This window comes from Balaenoptera ricei, chromosome 8 (assembly GCF_028023285.1).
Source record: "Balaenoptera ricei isolate mBalRic1 chromosome 8, mBalRic1.hap2, whole genome shotgun sequence".
In the NCBI taxonomy this organism is placed as follows: Eukaryota; Metazoa; Chordata; class Mammalia; order Artiodactyla; family Balaenopteridae; genus Balaenoptera; species Balaenoptera ricei.
Window position 1 is genome coordinate 9125531 of NC_082646.1, and position 22664 is coordinate 9148194.

General features: G+C 39.6%; 1 protein-coding gene across 1 annotated transcript; it reads right to left on the reverse strand.

The window, feature by feature from the left end:
* Window positions 1–10239: 10239 nt before the first annotated feature.
* On the reverse strand, window positions 10240–22311 carry LOC132369547 (olfactory receptor 10D1B). Its single transcript, XM_059929226.1, is given in 5 exon segments — window positions 10240–10563; window positions 10565–10588; window positions 10590–11359; window positions 12100–12192; window positions 22251–22311. Coding segments are annotated over 5 exon segments (1272 nt in total).
* Between the last annotated feature and the right edge of the window lie 353 nt (window positions 22312–22664).

The following is a 22664-nucleotide window of genomic DNA, read 5'->3' on the forward strand; positions in this document are numbered from 1 at the left end:
GCATACAGAACACACTTGAGGACATGGGGTGGGGAAGGGGAGGCTGGGATGAAGTGAGAGAGTGGCATGGACATATATACACTACCAAAAGTAAAATAGATGGCTAGTGGGAAGCTGCTGCATCGCACAGGGAGATCAGTTCGGTGCTTTGTGACCACCCAGAGGGGTGGGATAGGGAGGGTGGGAGGGAGATGCAAGAGGGAGGGGATATGGGGATATATGTGTATGTATAGCTGATTCACTTTGTTATACAGCAGAAACTAACACAACATTGTAAAGCAATTATACTCCAATAAAGATGTATTAAAAAAAAAACAATATACATTAAAAAAAAAAAAGGATGTGATATTGTTACTGAAAGTGGAGTCCGCTGCTTGCTGCTCTAAAGCCAATACTCAAGGCAAGGTTGGTGGAAACTTTGCTTTAGTTTGGAGGCCAGCAATGGGGGGGTGGGGGGGTTTTGACTCATGTCCAAAGGTGGACTCCCCCCACTGACAGTGGGCAAGAGCTTTTCAAGGGGAGTGTCAGGGGGGTACAGGCGGAGGGCGGGGGCTACATGCAGAAACAGGGTCAGCTCTGACAGTCGTCTTGAAATTAGTCATGCAGTGGTCTGATCAGCGTCATCTTGATTGTTTTAAGTACAGTTAATCTTCAGTTCCAGGGTCGGTTTGTTTCCATTTCTTTGAGGCCAGTTCTCGGAACTGTGGCAGCTTATGTCATGGCTACAGCCTGGTCATCATGCAGTTAACTTCTTCCACCTGGTGGAGGTTTCAGTATCTGCAAAATAGCTCCAAGGATGTGGCTCAGAATATTATCTATAGCTCTTGAAGGGAAACTAAAGGTCCTTGACTTTGTTTAATGACTAAACTACTATTATTTGGTCTTGTTTGACTATTTACCTTTGCTTCTGCATTTCTCACTTCTCTGATTAAATTTATTCTTTGACTAAACTTTTTCTACAGACAAAACGCAGGCAGAGGACACGGTGGGGGACCATAGAGTCCTGCTCTATTTCAGTATTTTGTCTTCAATTTTTCATTTTTGTCTTAAAATATTACAAAGAAATATGTATTAGTGAAAAAGGAGAAGTGCAGTCTCATTGTTATCATTCCTCTAGGGCCTTGAGTAAAGCTGAAAACCACCAAGGGGCTCTTGGGTTTTTTTGTAGGATGCTCCCTCCCCATAACAGAGCCTTTGTATTGTTTCTGAGATTCCAGAAGGTGAATTCACCAGGCTCAATGCAAACGATAGTGTGGCTGAGAAGGAGGCTTGTGAGCTGCTAGAATAAAGGGTCATGGTCCACATCAGGTGAGGAATCAACACCAGGAAAATAACATCCATCTCTTCCATGGTCCAGGAAACTTCCTAACAAAAGGGATGGAGATCACAGGTGACAGAAGGAGGGCAAGAGGTGGATGTTTGACTGGGGACAGAGCTTTTTCTCCAGCTCTTGCTGTTTTTTGTATCCTCGGTCTTCTCTCCTCATTGCAAGTTTCCTCAGATGATACAAAGATTCTAGCACCTTCATTTATAGCTCCTGCCCTCCTTTTATTCTGGAAAAAGACAGAGAGAAAGATGTAGAACTTCTTATTGCTGTGTGGCCCTCCTTGCTTTTCTGTCACTGTATTGGATCCTAATTGGTGTGCCCCTTCGTATCTCACTATGGGGCCAGAGCCATCGTGTGATAAACACACCACTGACTCTTTTTTTATTTTTTAATTGAAAAATGCCTTAATTTTGTCCTCACATTTGATTGTTAGGTTTTCTGAGAATTGAATTCTAGGTTGAAAATCTTTTCCCCATGGAACTTTGATGTCATTGTTTCATTGTCTATAGTGTCCAGAATTCCTTATGACAGTGAAGAATTACTCATGTCAGTCTAATTTTTCTTCCTGTGCAGATACATTTTTGCAGTTCTAAAGGATATTCTTCATACTCAGAGTTCTAAAATTTTACCCATATGTGTCTCTTAAGTGTAAACTTTTTTTATTCATTGTTTTAGACTCTCAATGGGCTCTTTTAGGCTGAAGGCTTAGGTCTGTCTTTAGCTCAGAAATTTCCTTCTTGTATTATTTTGTCATCTTCTACATTCCCCTACACTGTCTTTGGAACTTCTACTAGTCATGTGTTTGATCACTTTTCTTTGCCTCCTTATTTCCGTTGTCCATTTTCTGTCATTTGTTACTATATTGTGGAGATTTCCTACACTTTTATTCCATATTAGTGACTTGGTCTTCAACCATGCCTGTTTTTTTTTGTTTGTTTGTTTGTTTAGACTGGCCATTTTAGTTTTCATTTTGGCAATTTTATTTCTTTTTTTTTTCTTAAAGAAACGCTATGATGTTTTTTAAATTTATTTATTTATTATTTATTTTTGGCTGCATTGGGTCTTTGTTGCTGTGCGCTGGCTTTCTCTAGTTGTGGCAAGCGGGGGCTACTCTTCATTGTGGTGCGCTGGCTTCTCAGTGCGGTGGCTTCTCTTGTTGCGGAACACGGGCTCTAGGCAGGCGGGCTTCAGTAGTTGAACACACCACTGACTCTTTTGGTTACCATTTCCTCCATAAGGGTCGGAAACATGTCCTTATCTAGGTACTTTATCTTCTTGGGTTGGCATGAATAAAAGTAAGTGTTCCTATTTAGTGCCTTATCTATTCTTAAGGAAAGATTCCTAGGTATTTGGGAATCACTTTCTTAATAATTAAGAGCAAAAAGCCTCAGCTTCATAACCTGGCCCTATTATATTCTAGCTGTGTGATCTTGAGCAAGGAATTTCTTTTCTTTAAAGCCTTAGACATTTATTTTAAAAATTGGGATAATAATACAACTGTCACAAGATTGTTTTGAGGATTAAATGAGATCATTTTGTATAGCATTTAGCATAATACTGGATACAAAGTAAGGAGTCTATAAATAATAATCTTCATACTACTGAACCGAAGACAGAAAGGTGAGGCACAAATGGGTGAAGAGGCTATTTAAAACAATGAAATACAGACAGTCCCCAACTTGTAATAGTTCAACTAATGATTTTTTGACTTTCTGATGATGCAAAACCCACATGCATTTAGTAGAAACCCTGCTTCTGATTTTGAATTTTGATCTTTTCCCAGGCTCACGATGTGTGGTGGGATACTCTCTCGTGATGCTGGGCGCAGCTGTGAGCCCCAGCTCGCAGGCAGCCACGTGATGCCGAGGGTAAACAACAAACGTAGAAAGTGCATGCTATTATCAGTAGCACAAATCATACACTGGATATGAGAGGTATCAGAGCAGAGCTGGGCTTGGAAGTGTCTTACTTTTCCAGGACTTTGGCGACAAAATATCACAAACTTGGGTGGCTTAAACAACAGAAATTAATTTTCTCACAGTTCTGGAATCTAGAAGTCTCAGATCAAGGAGACAGAAGGGTTGGTTTCCACTGAGAGGACAAGGGATCTGCCAGCCTCTCTCCTTGGCTTGCTGCTGGCCACCCTCTTGCTGCCTCCTCACATGGTCATTCCCACGGGAGTGCATCCCTGGTGTCTTTGTGTCTGTAGATTTCCTTTCTTATAAGAACACCAGTCACATTGGATTGGGGTCCACCCTAACAGCCTCATTTTAATTTAATTACCTCTATAAAGGTCCTATCTCCAAAAACGGCCATTCTGTGATATGGGGTCTGGAGGGGGTGGTTAAGCCTTCAACATATGAATTTGGGGGAAAAACACGATTCAGCCCGTAACAGAGAGTAAGACAAACATAGGGATGAACGCTAGCCAAGGCACCCACCACATGTATGGTTTTGAACAAGTCTCCCATGCTCTCAATCTCATTTTTCTAACTGTAAAAGAGGGATAATAATGATAAGCATTTACCTCATAGGGTCATTAGGAGAATAAAATTAGGTAAGAATGGCAAGAACCCAGCATAGCGCTCAGCACATGATATATGCTCTACAAATCTCAGCTAATCACAACAAAAATTTACATTTTCTTGGTATCTCAAACATTTCCTGGTGGTAGCTTCAGTTTATCCTTTTCCATCTACAGTTATAATTTAATGTCTATCAGCTTGCTTCTTTACTATAAGTCCTATTCAATCTAATATAACATTTAAGCTTGTATTTTTGCTTCTTTTAAATGGCTTTGATAAAGTCTCAATTTTTGGTAGCAGTTTTCAGCAGCAGCAGCATTTCTGATATTTCCTAAGAATTTTTATCTTGTCTACTTTTTTTGGCAAATTGGAAAAACGGTCTTTTTTGGCTTTTTTTCTAAGTCTTTGTTTACATCTCTTTACAATTTGTTAGCTGTAGATAAAACATAAATAGAAAATAAGTCAAAAAGAGAAACAAATACCGTATGCTAACGCACATATATGGAATCTAAAAAACAGTACTGATGAACCTAGTGGCAGGGCAGGAATAAAGATGCAGACATAGAGAACGGACTTGAGGACACAGTGGGGCAAGAGGAAGCTGGGACAAAGTGAGAGAGTAGCATTGACATATATACACTACCAAATGTAAAATTAGATAGCTAGTGGGAAGCAGCCACATAGCACAGGGAGATCACCTCAGTGATTTGTGACCACCCAGAGGTGTGGGATAGGGAGGGTGGGAGGGAGGCTCAAGAGGGAGGGGATATGAGGATATATGTATACATATAGTTGATTCACTTTATTGTATAGCAGAAACTAACACAACATCGTAAAGCAATTATACTCCAATAAAGATGTGAAAAAAACATAAATAGATGTTGGGTTGAGATAAAATGTATAATTCTAATATTCTACCATCTATCATATATTTGTGGGATCATATACTCAAGGGTTCAGCATTTTAGTGACTAAGTGAAGGAAAAGTAATTGTGAGAACTATCACAGGAAACAGCCTCATCCAATTTTGCCTCAATTCAAAATATTACATAATTATAAATTAATGTATAAAATATTTATATTAAATTAAATTAAAACATTTTATTATACTTAACACTGGCTAACATTTACCATGTACTCATTACACACTCAGCCCTGTACTAAGCCCTTTACAGATAATATCTATTCTTCACAGTGACCTGTGAGTCGGGTACTTGTATCCTTCTCATAGTGCATTTGAAGAGTGTGTGCTCAGAGAGCTTGCCTAACACCACACGAATGACCAGTGGGAACTTAAACTGTCTGGCTATGAAGCCCAGCACACTCTTCAACAGTGTTCTTTGCCCCTAATATTTGTGAAGAATTATATCCAAAGGAAAACCTTGTGAACTAAACATGCTTTTCTTTAGCTTTTTAAAAAAATTATTACTTAAAATATATTTCTTAAGAAACAGAGAAGAGAGGAAGATAACATTTGCCAAATCCCTATTATGTTCAAGATACAGTGTGAATTGCTTTAAAGAAACATCCAAGTCAATCTTTACAATTCAATGATGTAGGTTTAAATATCTCCATTTTGCTAATTAAAACATAGCAATTTAAATTAGCTAAGTAACTTATTGCAAGTCATAAAATGCTTACATGTTAAGATCAAATTAAAACTATCTCTGATTCTATCACTTCTCTTGGCTTAACCATTACTACAGTTTATTCCTCTCAAAGAAAAACATGAATCTGTTCTTAACAGATGCTTAATAACTTCTGACAAATGTATAGACTGGGGTTCTGGCCATCAACAAAATGTCATTGAGAAGTCACACTTTCATTTATTGTTAACAAATGAAGGGCTGGACAGTTCTGAACTGTAAATATTGTCTCCTTTTCTTCACTTTCCTGCATCTAGTTAACTGTTACTCTTGAGGTTCACTTTACCAATCTTATTTTCACATGATTAATTGATGTTGTATGCTATGATGTAAAATTGGAACACAAAGAAATAAGAACTTAACTATGTCTGAGATACGGATATTCCACAAAGAAAATGAATATTTAACTTGGGTTTTGAAGGATGTATAGAAGTTTTTCCAGCAGAAGAATCAGGGAAGGGCATCCCAAGTGGCGAGAGTAAAAATTTTAAAGGCACAAAATTGTGAATGAATCTATTTTAAACGCTTTTTGGAAACCTTCTCCAACATCTGTACAGGATTAATCATTACATATTTTACATATTTCTGTTAAATATTTATTACCTTTTATTTTCATCAAGTGTATGTTTACCTCCCATGCTCAGGTATGAGCTTCTAAAGAATAGGACTTCTAGATCTTTGTAACTACAGTGCTCAACATAGTAAATGCTCAATAAATACGTGTTTCTTGAAAGAACAAGTCAATGAATGAATGAAAAATGAAAGGGGTGTCTCTGGGAAATGGTGAGGACATTTTAGCTAAATAGTAGAGCGTGCCTGAGAGAGATGTGTGTGCTACTGGGTAAACACATGGCTTTGAGGGGACTACAGAGGTAGGTTGGGTCTGAGTGTTAGTTCCATAATACTATACAAAGTTATTAAGTTATTTTAATTCAACGTATAAGCAATAAATTATTGAAGATCCTAAAGAAGCAGAGCAGTATTACATGGTTTGCATTTTGGAAAGATAATAGTTGAAGAAGTGAATGAATTATGACCATAGCATTTCTTAGGACCTCTGTTCACATCCCTCCAGTCCACTCCAGAGGTCACCTTCAGACAATGTCTTTATGTCCTGAGGACTCCCCACATCCTCTGCCTGGCAGTAGTCTCTGGCCAAGGACTCTTTTTGGTTTACATATATGAGGCAGGCCGTGAACCAATGTGGGGCAGGAGTCAGTACAAAAATACCCCAGCTTCCTTTTCACCCTAGTGGGACAAGCTGGAGGTGTTTACAGACCATTTTTTCAGAAAATCTCCAGTGTGATTGAGCCCCAGTTCCCCACAGCAGTAAACTATTCATTGACACTTGCTTAACTGACTATCCTTTCCTGACTCACTTTCGCATTCTCTTATCATGTTTCTTGGGATCATCTTCCAAAGAAATTGGGTTATACCTAAACCCTCGTCTCATTGTCTGCTATTGGGCAAATCCAAACTGAATAAAGTTTTCTATTTTTCTTTTCCCTAATAGAAGGAATTCTTGCAGGGAGGCTGGTAATAGTATCTTTGTGTCATATCTATACCTATTGATGGGTATGAAGAACCCACCAAAACATTATGGATGTTTAAAAGAAAAGGGTTCTTAAATTCTGGAAATTCATATTATTTATAAATAAAAACAACAGCAGAAAAATACATGTTGATCTACTCACACAATGGGATACTACACTTTGGTTAATGAATTACTTTCACACACACGTGATGACATAAATGTCGAAAAAGTAAAAATTTCAGTGAAAAAAAGCAAATTTCAGTAGAATTAAATTAATATAAAGATCAAAAACTTGCAATATGGACACATGAGGTAAAACTTTAAAACAAGGGAAAAATGAACCCAAAATTTAGGAGAGTGATGACTTCTAGAGGGAGTGAAGGGCACTGAATCAGCCCAAGGTTCACTGGGAACATCCAAGGTACAGACATCGCTCTCCTCCTTAAACTAGGTAGTGGGACCCAGGCGTTCATTGTATCAGAGTTTTGTATATTTTACATATTTTCCATTAATATTATTTTTTAATTGTTTACTATTTAATAAAAACTTTTGAAAAAGACTTCCAACAGGACAATGAAGGATGTCTTATTGATGTCATTGTAGAATATTGTTGCCACAAGCATTAAAATATTATTTTTAAACAATGGAATGTAAAATAAAGGGATGATTAAATAATCGGCTACATTGTTTTTCACTAATTTAGCATCCCAGTAATCACAGGCATTATTACTCCTCCTACCCTAAGTGAACTAGCAGAGCATAAATAATGCTATTCTCTTAGCTTGAATAATTATTTTTGTAAAAGTAAAGCCCGTATTCTTGACCAAAAAAATTGCAACTTAAGTGATAAGTGTCAGGATGAACTTAGTAGCCTTTAAAGGAACTAGAATCTACCTGGAATCAGGTCTTGGATACCACTTTCTAGACCATGTTTGAATCCAGTGACTCAGGAAATGCTGGTGCTTGTAGTCACTCTTCTCAAAACATCCTCTGAACCTTTGCTTTAATATTCTTGTTCTTCTCTGGCCTCCCTGGTCTTGGACTTTGATTCTCTTTCTTTGCTCTGCCCATGTGGATTAAATATTCTGCTAGATGGTTTACTTGATTTGGGGTTTCTCCCACTGAGATTTTTTTCTTAAGTTCTTCTTACATTGTCCCTTTAATTGTAGAACACAGAAAAGTCTTATTCCACTATCTAAGCCAGCCTGGGCCTCCACCTCCCAGGCTGGGCCTGACATTTTGGGCTCCTTCTCAGGTGAAAAGAGAGTTCAGACACTACCTAGAGACATGAGAGCTGCCAGCAATTCTCTGGGACAAGCAGAAAGGTCAATTTGTTTAAGGAGATGATAAGAGTCCTTCTGTGTGAGTCATTCCTTCAATCCAGGAACAAAGAGCTGAGCTGAAGGAAGAACGCTGAAAACAGGTCAAATGAATTTTATTTTTCCTGCAAGAATATTCACTCATAGATGGCAAATACTTAAGAGATACCAAATACTTAAGAGATACCAACTCATCACTGTGTGAGTGTGCGTGCACGCACACACACACGCACGCACACACACACACACACACACAGCAGTGTGTTGTTTCTCCCTGTGAAGCATTTCTCAGCTATTCTTCATTTCATTCATTCAAACAAACAACAAAAGTCAACCTTCAACACCTCTTCTTTGAGGTCCCTCCCCAGTCCCAGAAAAATATACTCCACATTTTCTGCTTTATTTCATACCTTGACCACAGTATTTATCCTGGGATGGTCTAGTTAGTTATATATCTGCTTTCTCCAGCAGACTATGACATCATTCAGGTAAGATCATGTGTGTCTTCTTCATCTTTGCCTTCCCTGCTTCTAGTACCGAGTTATCCATCAAATGACATCTGAATGAGTGAAAATGAAAGGGAACTGGATCCCATCTTTTATTATTACAAATTGTTCTAGGCTGACCATCTGAGCAGCTACAACCAGGAAACTGAGGAATGGGAAAAGATCTTGAAATGGACTCAGAGAGACTTGAGGAGGGTTTGGGATACACTAAATTTGGAATCATTTGAAATGTACTTGCACCTTCCCCTTTAGGTTCTTGTTTACTGAGAAACAAGGGAGAAACAGCACTGAGGGGGTTTTTAGGAGCTTAAGAGAAGTGACCAGGCAAGAGTTTGTCTCCACTCCAGGAGCAAGTGCTAGCTCACCGCAGTGCCTGGAGACACAGACACAGTGGTGCTGGTCTGGTCTGGAAGGTTCCGTGGTTGCTCTCTGATTCTGAGAAGTACAGAGACAGGGGAAAAATGGTCTCTGCCTCTGCCCCCTTCTCTTCCATCATCCTTTTTCCAGTGTCCTTCTATCTCTACATCACTGTTAGAATAAACTTCATAGCAACTATATTCCCCAAGTGTGTTGGTACGGTCGATGAATTCAGTCGTGAAAACAATAGTTCACTGTATTGAAATAGCACTTTTATCAGCCTTAGCATATTTCAGCCAAAAAATAAAGAAATGTAGGCATGGGGACCAAACTCAAATCCTTTCAGCAAACAGAAAAGCCAAAGGTACAAAACAATGACAGCTTGGACACAGCATTGCCTCCTGGTTATACTGAGCAATACAAAGCCAAGTCCAGATTTTCTGACACAGCATCACAGCACAGTCACCACTCCATGGATTCCCCCGTCTGCCCTTTCCACATCCCCATTCACATGCTGCATGTCTGCAGCCAGGACTGCTTCCCGGATGAGCCCAACAGATAGGGTTTGTAGGTGATACAGTACACCAGCCCCTCTGCTTCACTCACAAGAGACCTGTCTCAGGTCCCAGCCCCACATCCTTCTCTTCGCACAATGCTTTTTTGTTTTTTAGGGTGCCTTGGGGATGCACCTGTCCCATTTTTTCAACAACTCGTAGACCAATAAAATGAGGGCTTATTCAATGCAGGCATTGAGGGAGACAAACACTGCAGCCAAGATGAAGAAGCACCAGGGTGAAGGGGAAAAGAAGAGGAGGAGGGGATGTGGGAGGATGAAGAAAACAGATACTGAGAAGCAGAAGGTCCAGGTTGTTCTGCCTACTGGAGTGATCTCCTTCCTTCCCCCATCAGCTGAATGATATTCTCAAGAGCGCACACGTCCCAGGGTCAGAGAGCCAGCCCTCGAGTCTTCATTCTGCCATTCACTCCTTATGTGTCCTTAACAAGTCACTTTATCTCTTCCAATCTTAGTCCCCACATTGTGAAATGGAGATAATCATAATGATACCTGTCATCTCAAATTCAAAGATATCTGTGAGAACCGTATAAAAATGTTTCATAAAACTATGAAGTGCAGTTGAAGTGTTAGCAACTGATCTCTCTCTACAATGCTCAGGAAGGAAGCCCAGTTGATGTAGGACTTTCCTCAGAGATGACTTCACTTCCTTATCCCTGAGGCTGTAGATCAAGTGGTTGAGCATGGGGGTGACCAGGTTATTCAGGATCTGAACAGCTGCATCTATCCAGGGGCTTGGGGTTGGCCTTAGGTAGATGAGGACCACTGGCATGTATGAAAAGCAGGATGGCAGTGAGGTGGGGCACTGCAGGTGGAGAAGGCGTGCCGTCGGCCCTCTGCAGAGCGGATCTGCAGGATGGAGTAGACAATGCGACTGTAGGAGGTGAGGATGAGAAGGAAGCAGCTGAGGGGCATGAGGCCCACACTGATGAACCCCGCCATCTCCAGGGCTGAGGTGTCTGCACAAGCCAGCTTCAGCATCACTGGGATATCACAGAAGAAACAGTCCACCTCATTGGGGCCACAGAAGGACAGTTGGAATGTGAGAGTAGTTAGAAAGGTGGCCTGAATACAACCAGAAAATGAGGTCTCCATGGCCAGGATGGCATACACTCTGTGACTCATGATTATTGTGTAGCGCAGACGGTAACATATGGCAACAAAGTGGTCATAAGCCATTACTGTGTACAGGAAACACTCAGTACATCCCAGGAAATGGTAGAAGGTGAGCTGGGACATGCAGCCTGCATAGGAGATGGCTCGGCTGTTCCCTGAGAGGTAGAAGAGCATCTTGGGGGAACTCCCAGAAGGAAAAACTATGTCACACACTGATAGTTGACACAGGAAGAAGTACATGGGAGTGTGAAGTTGAATGGAGGAGACGACTGCCAGTAGGGTGAGCAGGCTCTCCATAAGGGTAAAGAGGCAGAAGGACAAAAACAGGACGAAGAGCATGGTCTCCAGATCCCCTGTGTGTGGGGTGCCCGGCAGAATAAACTCGGTCACCACTGAAGCATTCCTCACACCTGTGAGGAAGTCAGACCTCGAAAAGGGACCCGTGACACCGAAGTCTGAACACCAGTATCGAATTATTAAGCTTTTTGCTGATCAGCGCTTTGGCTGTGTTTTTAACAAGCAATAACCAGCCTGCTTATGAATGGCAAGTTCTGTATAAAAATATCAGGTAATAAGAAAAGGCTATTTTAGAGCCAGTCTATTCAACTCCTGGAAAGAATGTTTTGAGAGGCTGGTGGTTGTTTATGACAAGATCAGAAGTTTTGAGATATATTCAAAACATTCTCAGGTTAAGTAAGAAACTTTTTACAGTTGTTTAATTCATGGATTTACTCTCTTTAGGCCTATTTATATTTTGAAATCTCACAAAATCTTTGAGAAGCAAACTCTCACTATACATTACCTTCTGAAAAATATTAGGAAAAAAATTTTGTTAGAAATCAGAACACTTAATTTTAATCCTGGCTTTGCCACTTATTAGCTATAGTAGTTCAAACAATTTATATAATGTCTTCCATAGACATAGTTTTATCATACAAATAATATGAAAATAATAATTATAACAAAAACATGAACAACAAAGATACCCTGGTATCATAGTAAAGTTAATGAAATTTCTGTGAAAGTATCTGGCAAAACATAAATCCTAATGAAAAGTGTTTCTATATTTTATGTTTCTTAAATTTAAGTGTTTAAGTACCTTCTTTTAATGTTGGCATTCTATAATTATTTGCAAATAAATGTTTTATGAAATAATATTGTTAAACAGACTTACATCACATCCTCTTCAGCTTACATCCTGGAGGTATAATGTCCCCAACTCTATCAGGAGATACTGCTCTGGTTCTTCTGGTCCTTTTAACATTTTCTAAGTGGACGTAAGGTGACTCTGAAACATTAGCAAAAGAAAGAGTAGCAGAAAGTGAAGTATCAAATTTGTGTTACTGTGATGAAAAGAGAAATACAATAACCCACATAGCAGAAAGTCCAAGAACAGCTCTAATGCGGAGGGTTAAACACAGGGACCTCTTCATCTCATTACTCACTCAATAATAATGAAAACTATGTTCCAAGAACTGGGCTCAACACTTTCAAAATATGATTCATTTTTTTCAATAAACCTATATGAAGAAACTATTACTATTTCAATCTACAGATCAGAAAATTGAAGCTTAGAAAAATTAAGCATGTCGCCCAAAGTTGCAAGCTAGTATGTGACAGAGACAAGACTCAAACCTCTTTCATTCCACTCTTCATTAGGAAATCTGCCTTCTGTCTGCCTCTGTTTTCTAAGAGCCTCTTCCACTGCTAGGCAGTAACACCCTTCTAGATGGGTTCATGTCACCGTTTTATTCTAAGGTGGGAAAAGTCTTCTTGTCTTACTTCTTCCTGGTCATTTCCAGTCTTGACTTTACAGCACACCTAGTTAATATCTAATTTAGTTTTAGAGAAGATACAACATGCTTTTCCCATTCTTTTGACACTATACCTTAGTATCAACTCCAATGTAGGAGCTTTCAAGTCATAGAGCCACATTCAACATGGGGATTCCAATCATAAACTGTGGCAAGTGCCACTGAAAAACACAACTAAGAGAATGACCAAGACAAAATGAGTCACTCACACAGCACCCTAGAATTGAGCAAAAGTGATGACAGCAAAGGGAAAAACAGTGATACTCTGGGGGAAGTATGCTGCTGACAGCCTGCTTCTTATCACTAATCCTTGCCATACCTGAATAGTATCTCTGAGAAAGGCAGATTTCTGTGAGCTCTGGATCACCTCCCCTTGGGCAGCAAAGTCAGAAGACTTTGGTCCTTGCCTATGATTAGATACCATTATAATCTATGATTCTATAATACAGTTTGAGTTTTTAAGTCCATTTCAGGAAAAAGAAGCCACAAGGACTAGGAAGGTCCCTGTATGTGGCCCCCGACTATGTGGGGAGCAGAGGCTAATGGTGAGACACGGGCAGTGGTCTGAGCACTCACATAGTCCGCCTGAGAACGCAGTTACGTTTTCCAGTTTTATAACAAGACCTCACATTGACTGCTTCTGAGCAGAGCACAGGGTGCTCCAGCCAAAGGAGCTTGAATTCTCCTACTTATAAAAAATTGAGCCTCATAGGGTTTGTGCAATCAAGACCTGTACACACTCACTCTTCCTGGATTGCTTCCTTGGAAGTTTATTCAGATCCCCAGAAGCCCTATTTGGAACTCAGTGATAGCTCTGAGGGAGGAATTAGTTTGTCAACCTTATTCATCATCCAGCTATGAATTAATAATAGTAGTGAGATCATAAGGGATGCTCTAATGTGGGAAATATCTATGTTCCTCCAAGATTATTTGCACGGTAGAATGAGCTCCAATTCTAACCTTAGATCACCTGCAATGCTATCCCTCTTTTTGGCTGCCTTATACACCTTCAAGCTTTTGCTAGTGATATCATTTGTCTACTGCTTTTGAAATTATCTATACATCCATGCAATTACACAGTTACCTCTAATAAACATCACTATTCCAGGTAGAAACCTAATCAGTTATTTATTATTTATTATGCATCTACTATCGTTACGTGTCCTTCAGGTCAATACTCCTAAAGGGAGTATACGTTCATAGGACGGTGACCAGTATAAATAAAGGGGTTGGCTGTAAACCTTCTCAAAAGGAAAATGATTGACTAAATAGATAATATTCAGTTAACAATTCATAGTAAGCATTTACCACATGCTAAGTGCTATGCTAATTCTCAAAATTTATTATTACATTTAATCTCCAAAAGAAACCTTATAAAGTAGGTGATGTTATTTGACAAAGAAACTGAAAAGCAGATTGAATAACCTGAAGATTATACAACTAGAAAGTGGCTGAGCTGAGACTATAATTTTAAAGCCAATGCTTTTAAGCTCAATGCAATGATGAATTCCAGAGATCTGAGTTTTGCACCCAAAGAGAAACAGAGATATAATGTGATTTTTCAAATGCTTGCAAGGCTGTTCCATGTGGATTTTATATGCACTGTTCCACGGGTGATTCAGAAATCATGGGCAGATCTGGTAGAAAGACAGATTTATTTTCAATGTAGAAAGTTTAATTATTAGAAAATGTACATTGATGAAATAAGCAGCTCTTATGATGGAGTTATTTCCTGGTCTGGAAGTATCCAAGAAAGTGTAAAAAGAATCATCTTTCCGGTATGCCATTAAGGTTATTCTCAATTTGAATGAATAACTTGATTTAAAGTTCTCACTAATTTTGAAATTATTTGATTTTATTTATACTGGAAAACTTTTCAATGATATCTAACACAATAAAAGTGGAACTTCAATGATAATAATTCTACTAACCCCTATGCAAAAGAAATTATGAATATAACCACAGTGGTTACAATACTAACAATAGCTATTGTGAAAACATTTTAAAAGAAGAAGAACAGGAGTCACAGAGGGAGTCCAGATGCTACTCAGTGTTTTGCAAGATAGGAGTGGCCTGTTGGGGTATCTTCGTGAATAGACCACAGTTTTAATAATAACTAACATTTTTGTACATTTGCTACATAGCAGAATTCTGCTGAGCGCTCTACAGGTATTATCTCTTTCAATTCTCACTAGAAACCTACTAGGCAGGCAGTATTATTTCCCCCAATTTCTAGTAGAAAATTTAGTCTCAAAGAGTTTAAGCAACTTAACCAACGTAATAGAGTTGGTTAATGGATCCAGAATTATATAATTCTTCTGAGTTATAAAGAAAAACAAGCTTGTAACTAATTTGGATTTTCAAATACTCATTTGTAGCTAATATCACCTTACATTTATGGTGGCTTGAGTTTTTCAATGCACTTTTGCCTTTTTAAAGTTAATTTTCTCAAGAACTAAGTAAGGTGGTTCTTATTAACCCCATTTTACAAATAAAGACATTGAACTCACAGTAATTGTGACTTTCCTAAATTTAGACAGCAGAAGAGCCCAGGCACCCTCAGGTTTCTCTCTCTTTCCACTACATCCTCACTGCTTCCCAAGATGACCCCATGCAGAAAGCAGCTGTCCCTGTATGAGAGGAGAATTATTAATATTTACTTTAGAGTTTGGAGGAGTCTTATGTATACCCTTAAGAGTCCTTACCATTTTTATCTTGTATTCCATGACAAGATTATGGCTTTAAACTATAACGAGAGAGAGAGAGAGAGAGAGAGAGAGAGAGAGAGAGAGAGAAACTTCTTCAGTTTGTCTGAACTGAACAGTTATGAAACAGTTATGTTTCATAGGGATTGAGTCCCAGAAAGTTCAGTAGGTATTTCTCAAGGGAGCTGTCTTGTTATGATTGACTTGTAGGAAATTTTGCCCTATATTTGGATCATTCCCAAGAGTGACTGTTTTAATCAGAGAAAACAACATGCCTTGTTTAACACCTTTTTCCTCTGCTCCAGAAATTCAAGTAAGGCACTAGCATATTCTAGCAACTACTGGTTTATCAACTAATCATTCAGCAGAACTTTCTGATTATGAATAGCAGGGCTAAGTCTAGGCATTCTTGGTCCAGTAACAGGTGCTTTATTATTTGTTGGCAGGGTTGGGGTCTGGGGTGAGTGGCCAAGTGAGTTTCTTCTTTCCTCTGCAAAAACTCAGTGGGGAAGAGTTGGACTGTGAACCAAATGGAAGAGTAGAATGATGGCTATTTACTGGATGATAAATTTCTTAAGCTGTTATTTCCCTTCCTTCCTTTCTTTCCCTTTTTCCGTTTTTTTTCTTCTGGTGGGAAAGTGCTCAATTGCTTGTTGGGCTTCCTAACAATTTAATGGTTTCTATGGAAGAGGTGTGACCCACTTAATGGAGGAGCTAAAGTAATAAGCATAGGAATGAAACTTATTTTCTGCATTTTTATTGGGGAGAGATGGGAATGACAGAAATATCAGGAACTTGAATCCCTGGAAACTCTCTTGAGTGACTTGGTGTCCTCAGTAATCACTAATTCCTAAGTGATTCCTCATGCTTCTATGTGGTCCCCACTCCCACTATCAAAGCCTGTAAACTTCTGGAATATGGTTCAGGTAACTCAGCAGGCTACAATATTGAAACAACCCTTGTATCTGTTGGAGCAGACCAGGTACTAGCAGGGAGATCACTAATCTAGCAGGTTTGAGATATAGCACAGTCTGTCAAGCAAACTACAGTATTTCATTTCCATGGCACAAGTAGGTCAAAGTTCAGGAAGAGTAAAACTTTTAGTAACCAGCAGATATCCTAGAAGATGCAGTACAGCAGCCCTACAAAAGAAAAAGAAAACAAAACATATGCCTAGAGAGATGTATCTCTGTGTCATATATATATATATATACACACACACACACACACACACACATTTATTTATTTATTTATTTATTTATTTATTTATTTATTTATTTATTTATTTATAACAGAGATATATCCATACATCCTCTGGACTTGGATCCAGGGACAGGATGCAGGACTCCATGAAGGAGAATTCAAATGAATAAGCAGAACCCCAGTCCAGGAAGGCCAAGGTCATGACCAAGTGACCTAAATTGGGGTATGAGCCCAGACAACAAGGGTAAGACCCTATTATCAGAGCTGCGGACACAAGGAAAGAGCACCGTAACAGGAAGGGAATAGAAACTGAGGTCTAGGAAAAGCTGTTCTGAGGCCCAGTTGCTTAAACCTTCAATGCTTCCTCTCAAAGGGCAGCAATGGTCCTCAAAGCTGAGGCAGGGCTGGGTCTACAAACATTGTTCCAAGAGATCCAGTAGGGAGAAGAGGGCAGTAGAGTTTGGAAATCTGCCAGAGTTAGTACCAAAAATATGGTAGAACCGTAACCAAGTCTGTCCTACTCTATTTTAATGCACTGGACTAAGTAGTAAATTCACCTTCGAAAGAACAGATTTCTGGAAAGCTATACAATTAATAATGACTATATTTGTTATTATATCAATTGCTTATTATTTATAAAATATATAAAAATAAGATATATTATTATACCAACATGGGATTTCACAAATAGTAATTATAATAATATGTGATATCTACTTATTAATAATAATGAACTTGTTTGACAATTATTTTAAATTATTTTATGCAATAACTAAAATGGGAAAGAGACAGAGAACTATGCTTCAGTTTTCTGACCTCTTTTATCACTGCCATTTTACTATAAATTCATGGCATTTCAAACTACTTGTAGTTCCCAGAATTCTTCATAGTATTTCACACCTTCATGCTCATCTTTACACTTTTGCTTGGAATGCTTGCCTCCCATTTCTTTGCCTAAATAACTTAAGTCCTAATTCATGTATAATTTTCTCTTTGAAGCCTTCTCTTCCCAATTGGACTGGGTAGGTTAAATACTTTTTTAGCATTATATTACCATCCTGTTCATAAGTCCAGCAAATAATTTCCCTGAAAGCTAGGATCACATCTTTCCAATTAACTATTGTATTTTTTAACACTTAGCACAATACATAAGTGTTCAATAACAATTTATCAGATGTGTGAATAATGAACCTGCCTTCCAATATCTCAAAGGTAACACCTATGTGTTTTCTGGAAGAGTCCAAGAGCAAAACAGTTGTGGGATATTAACACTTCACCAACCTGTCTGCTTTTTAATTAAGTTCTCTATTTATCCCACTGCAAACTTCTCCACCAAAACAACTCTCTCAGGTCACCAACAAATTCCATGTTACCAAATCCAGTGATCAATTCTAATTCATCGTTTTATCTGATACATTCAAACCTTGTATCACAGTAGTTCACTCTATTCTTTTTTAACTACTTATTTGGCTTCCAGATACAAACTTATTCTTGGCTCTATCTTTCCATCCCTCTTTACCACATTATCCCGACCTCTAAATGCTGGAATGCCCTAGGGTTCAATTGCTAAGCCTTTTATTTTTATTTACTTTTATAAATTTATTTACTTATTTATTTTTGGCTGTGTTGAGTCTTCGTTGCTGTGCGCGGGCTTTCTCTAGTTGCAGCGAGACGGGGCTACAATTCGTTGCAGTGCGCGGGTTTCTCATTGCAGTGGCTTCTCTCATTGTGCAGCACGGGCTCTAGACACGCGGGCTTCAGTAGCTGTGGCTTGAGGGCTCTAGAGAACAGGCTCAGGAGTTATGGTGCACGGGCTTAGTTGCTCTGCAGCATGTGGGATCTTCCTGGACCAGGGATCGAACCTGTGTCCCCTGCATTGGCAGATGGATTCTTAACCACTGCACCACCAGGGCAGTACTGCAACAACTAAGATTTAAAGATGGTCAGAGTAGCTAAAAACACAAAACCCAAGTATATGTAATATTGGGTACCAGGGACTTCCCTGGTGGTCCAGTGGTTAAGATATATATATATATATATATGTATCTCACCAGAAACCCAATTTAATTATAAAGACTTACGTTAAAAGGAAAGTAATAAAAATATATATCATGCTAACACTAATCAAAAGAAAGATGGAGTAACTATATTCATTTTAGACAAAGCAGATTTCAGAAAAAGGAAAATAATCAGAGATAAAGGTGTGCATTACATAATGATAAAAGGGTCAAATCTCCAAGAAGATATAATTCTAAATGTGTATGTATCTAACAAGAGAACATCAAAATACACGAGGCAAAAACTGATAGAACTGAAAGGAAGAACAATATAGGGGGTGTTGCATGGAGTTTTTCTTCTTGTCAATCAGATACTTCAAGTAGATGGACTGCTTTTAAGGAAGCAATGGCTGAGTTCAGAGAGAAACAGCAAATGCTGAATGATTCCCAGCATGACTGTATTAGACTTGGGGAAAACAGCAGTGGGTTTAATAGTAAGTCTATGTAGAACAGGGTACCCTGCACTGAAGGCACTGGGCTCAGTCTGAGTGGGAGAATCCTGAGGCGATGTTACCTGCCTTCCTTCTTGTGGCCAAGTCTGCAGCAGCCAGGAAACAACTGCAGGGTGAGGATAACCAATGGGAGATGAGAGCAGCTTCTCTCCTGGGCTTCTTGCCCAGATCATCAGTCCCTGAAAGTACAGATGGTGCTTTATATTTTCCTAAAACATGAAGCACCAGCCTTGAAAGTGGGCTTCAGTACAGGTGCCAAAATATCTTTGTTGATTATGCAGACAGACACTTGTTTAGATCTGAGGAATTTATAGTTGGTACAACATTTTACAGCATGAGAATGCAAATGGAAAAATAAAACCATGCTACTTTAAAACTGTAGTTGATTCTGCGTTTTAAAGAAGACAAAACTAAGACTGTTCTTTGTCTTGTTTTTTGCTTTAGAAGTTCCTAAGCCCCAAGTCTGGAAGCTGAGGGTGAGAAAAGGGGAGGTGAACAATAAATGTAATAATAAACGCCCTGCATGATAAATGTAAAGGGCCATCATTCTGTGGGCAAAGGGTAATTCTCTAAGTTTTATGGTCCTTAGGAAGCTGTCTCTTCTGTCATTACCTCATTAGGGACTATCTAGATGACAAACTTGGATACAAAGCCTATTTTATGAAAAGACTAAGCCCTCATTTTGAGTTTAATGTGCATACAAATCACTTGGAGACCTTCTGAAAATACAGATTTTGATACTGTAGTTCTTGGGGTTGCCTAAAATTCTGCATTTCTAACAAGCTTCTAGGTGATGCCACATCCTTATTCCATAGGTCACGCTCAGCTGTAAGTAAACTTGGAAGAAAGTCTTGGGAGGTCAGTTGCCACTGTGCAAGTTGGGCAAATCTTCCTAATGCCAGTTCATGCAACAGCTGAACAGAACTCAGCTCTGGGCCATCCTCTACCTTAGTGAACAGATATTGAGGTCCTGCTCAGAATTCTTGAGTATTCAAGATAAGGGAAATAATAGAATTCTAGTTTAATCCCTTAGTTGTACAGATGGGAATTGTAAGCCCCTGAGAGTGAAATCATTTGTCCTTATCACATAACTATTTAAATGACTATTATATATAGGATGGATAAACAAGAAGGTCCCGCTGTACGGCACAGGGAACTATATTCAATATCCTGGGATAAACCACAATGGAAAAGAATATGAAAAAAAGAATGTCTATATGTGTAGAACTGAGTCACTTTGCTGTACAGCAGAGATTGGCACAGCATTGTAAATCAGCTATACTTCAATTAAAAAAAAAAAAGAAAAAGAGAAGAAATGTATGGTCAGGATTCCAATAGTGGTTTTCTGACCAGCGCCCTTTACTTGCCTCATATAAGACAGGAAACCAGCCTAAAACAGAAGACATGGGGAAAGGACACAGAGTGAACAGTGGAGGCACCAAAAAAGCTGGGTGGAAAAAGAAGGGATAATAAAACCAATGCAGGTTCAATGAGTAAATCTATAAAAGACCAGATACAACAAAGTGCAGTGTAGAGTTAGCCATTTTAATATCAATACAATAGTATTTTAGGAAACAACACATCACATAGGGTCATGCCCACTGGGATAGAGTATATGGGACACAAGGTTTAGAAATATGGGGAGCTCCTTTCTTCCTCAGGGGGTGAGTGGTCTAGGTTGAAGTCTCAGGCAAAACTGCCTTTCAACTTGCTTTTTCCTTTATTATACGAGGTCAGATCCTGACTTAGAAGCATCATGAGTTCAGGCTAGGACTAAGGATTCCATTACTGCCCTCTTACTAAGATGTTTAATGATTAAGGAAAAACATGTCTCCATCAGGTATAACTCAACCCAAGTCCCTGAGGCAGTGGGAGGAAAGGCAAGTAGTAGCAAAGCCCAAGCAGGATCAATCAAGAAGGCCCCAACAGTGCCAGCCCTCACAGTGGACCCCTTTAGTCTCCCTCTTTGTGATCTTAATATAAGGTTATATTCATCCCAGTGTGGGCTTTCTACCTCCCCTCCAACTCTTCCTCCTATGTAAACACAGAAAACTGCATAGCTCACCAGTCTGGTCCTGATAAAAATATGAGAACAGAAATAAACTGACAAATAAAATGCAGACAATTCTCTAATCCAGGCATTCTCTGAACATCAGTGCTGCAACCTTTAGTCTGGAGTCCATGTCACCTGTTTTTCAGGTGGTCACTCTGGAAAACCTAGGTGGAACGTTACTGCCTATGAATGATTTGAACTCCTCCAAGAAAGGGAACAGGTTCTGGGACCATTGACACTTGGCTGAGAGAATGGGCTGGGGAAGGAAGAGCAATCCAAAGGGAACCTGGAACAGAGAGGCAAGGTGGGGTGGGCGTCCACTACTTTTAGGAGAAGAAGCTGACAGGATAGGTGTAAAATACAAAAACACATCAGAACAGAAGAGAGGGTAAAGGAAAGGACAGTAGCATAGAAGAGGCACTTGTTCTTCTGGACGGTATCTTCAAAGGGCAAAGACGGCACAATCGCAGATGATTTCATGAAAGCAATCGCGGCTTTCACAAGCGCGTGCCTGACAGCAGCTGTCATGAACAGAAAACAAGAATGAGAGCTGAGGGACAGCGATGAGACAGGCTCTTCTCCCAGTCTCCCCTAAACCTCCCTCATCATCTCCCATGAGCCCTGCTTAGCTTTCTTCAATACCCCTGACTTTTCTTTCCCTACTGCCCAGATTCCCTTTAATTTTCTCCAGCCCCAGAAATACTCAGCAGCAGTGAGATGATAAACACCCAAGGAGTAAGTCCAGTCTTACACTCAGTACAGTACTGAGATGATGAGGACAATCAATGCTACTTCACGTCCTTCTCACAGCTCACACTCCCTACCCATGTCACTCTCCCTCTTCACTCACCTCCTTTGCTCCCCCAATTTCAGATTGCACCTTCACCCAAGGAAAGAACTATCTGGGAGAGCAGGAAAGGTCTGAACCAGGATGGTCAGGGGAGGAGATTATGGGGACCCTCTCTTGGTGACCCTCTATCAGGCCTGGAGGCTCAGTGCCTGGGATGATGGTTAGTTTCCTAAGGAGGGAAGGAGATGGGGGTCTCAGGACTGTGTTCCTACCTGCATGGATGTGAATCCAGGCCATGGCCTTCCTTTCCAGAAGCTCCCACTCACACTTCATGTCCTTACCACTGTCATGCAGCCAGAGCACCACCAGGACTGTGGCCCAGCTTAAGGAATCAGCATCCTGTACTACAGACAGAGACGCAACTGGGACCCGCAGGTTGGCAGAAAGCCCCTCAAGGGGGCGTAAAAAGCTCCACTCCCCCCTTACTTACCTGCCCCAAACAGCTAACTTATCTAACAGGCCTTGAACCTTAGGGCAGCAATCCACTGTTATCTTAGGATAGAAAGATCTTAAGTTTTGAATCCAGTGAAACCACCAGGACAGTGCTTAAAGCTCCTAAAGCATCCCCAACGAGGATTACCCAGCAATGATATGAGAAGCACATGCAGATGCATAATTGCTTTATA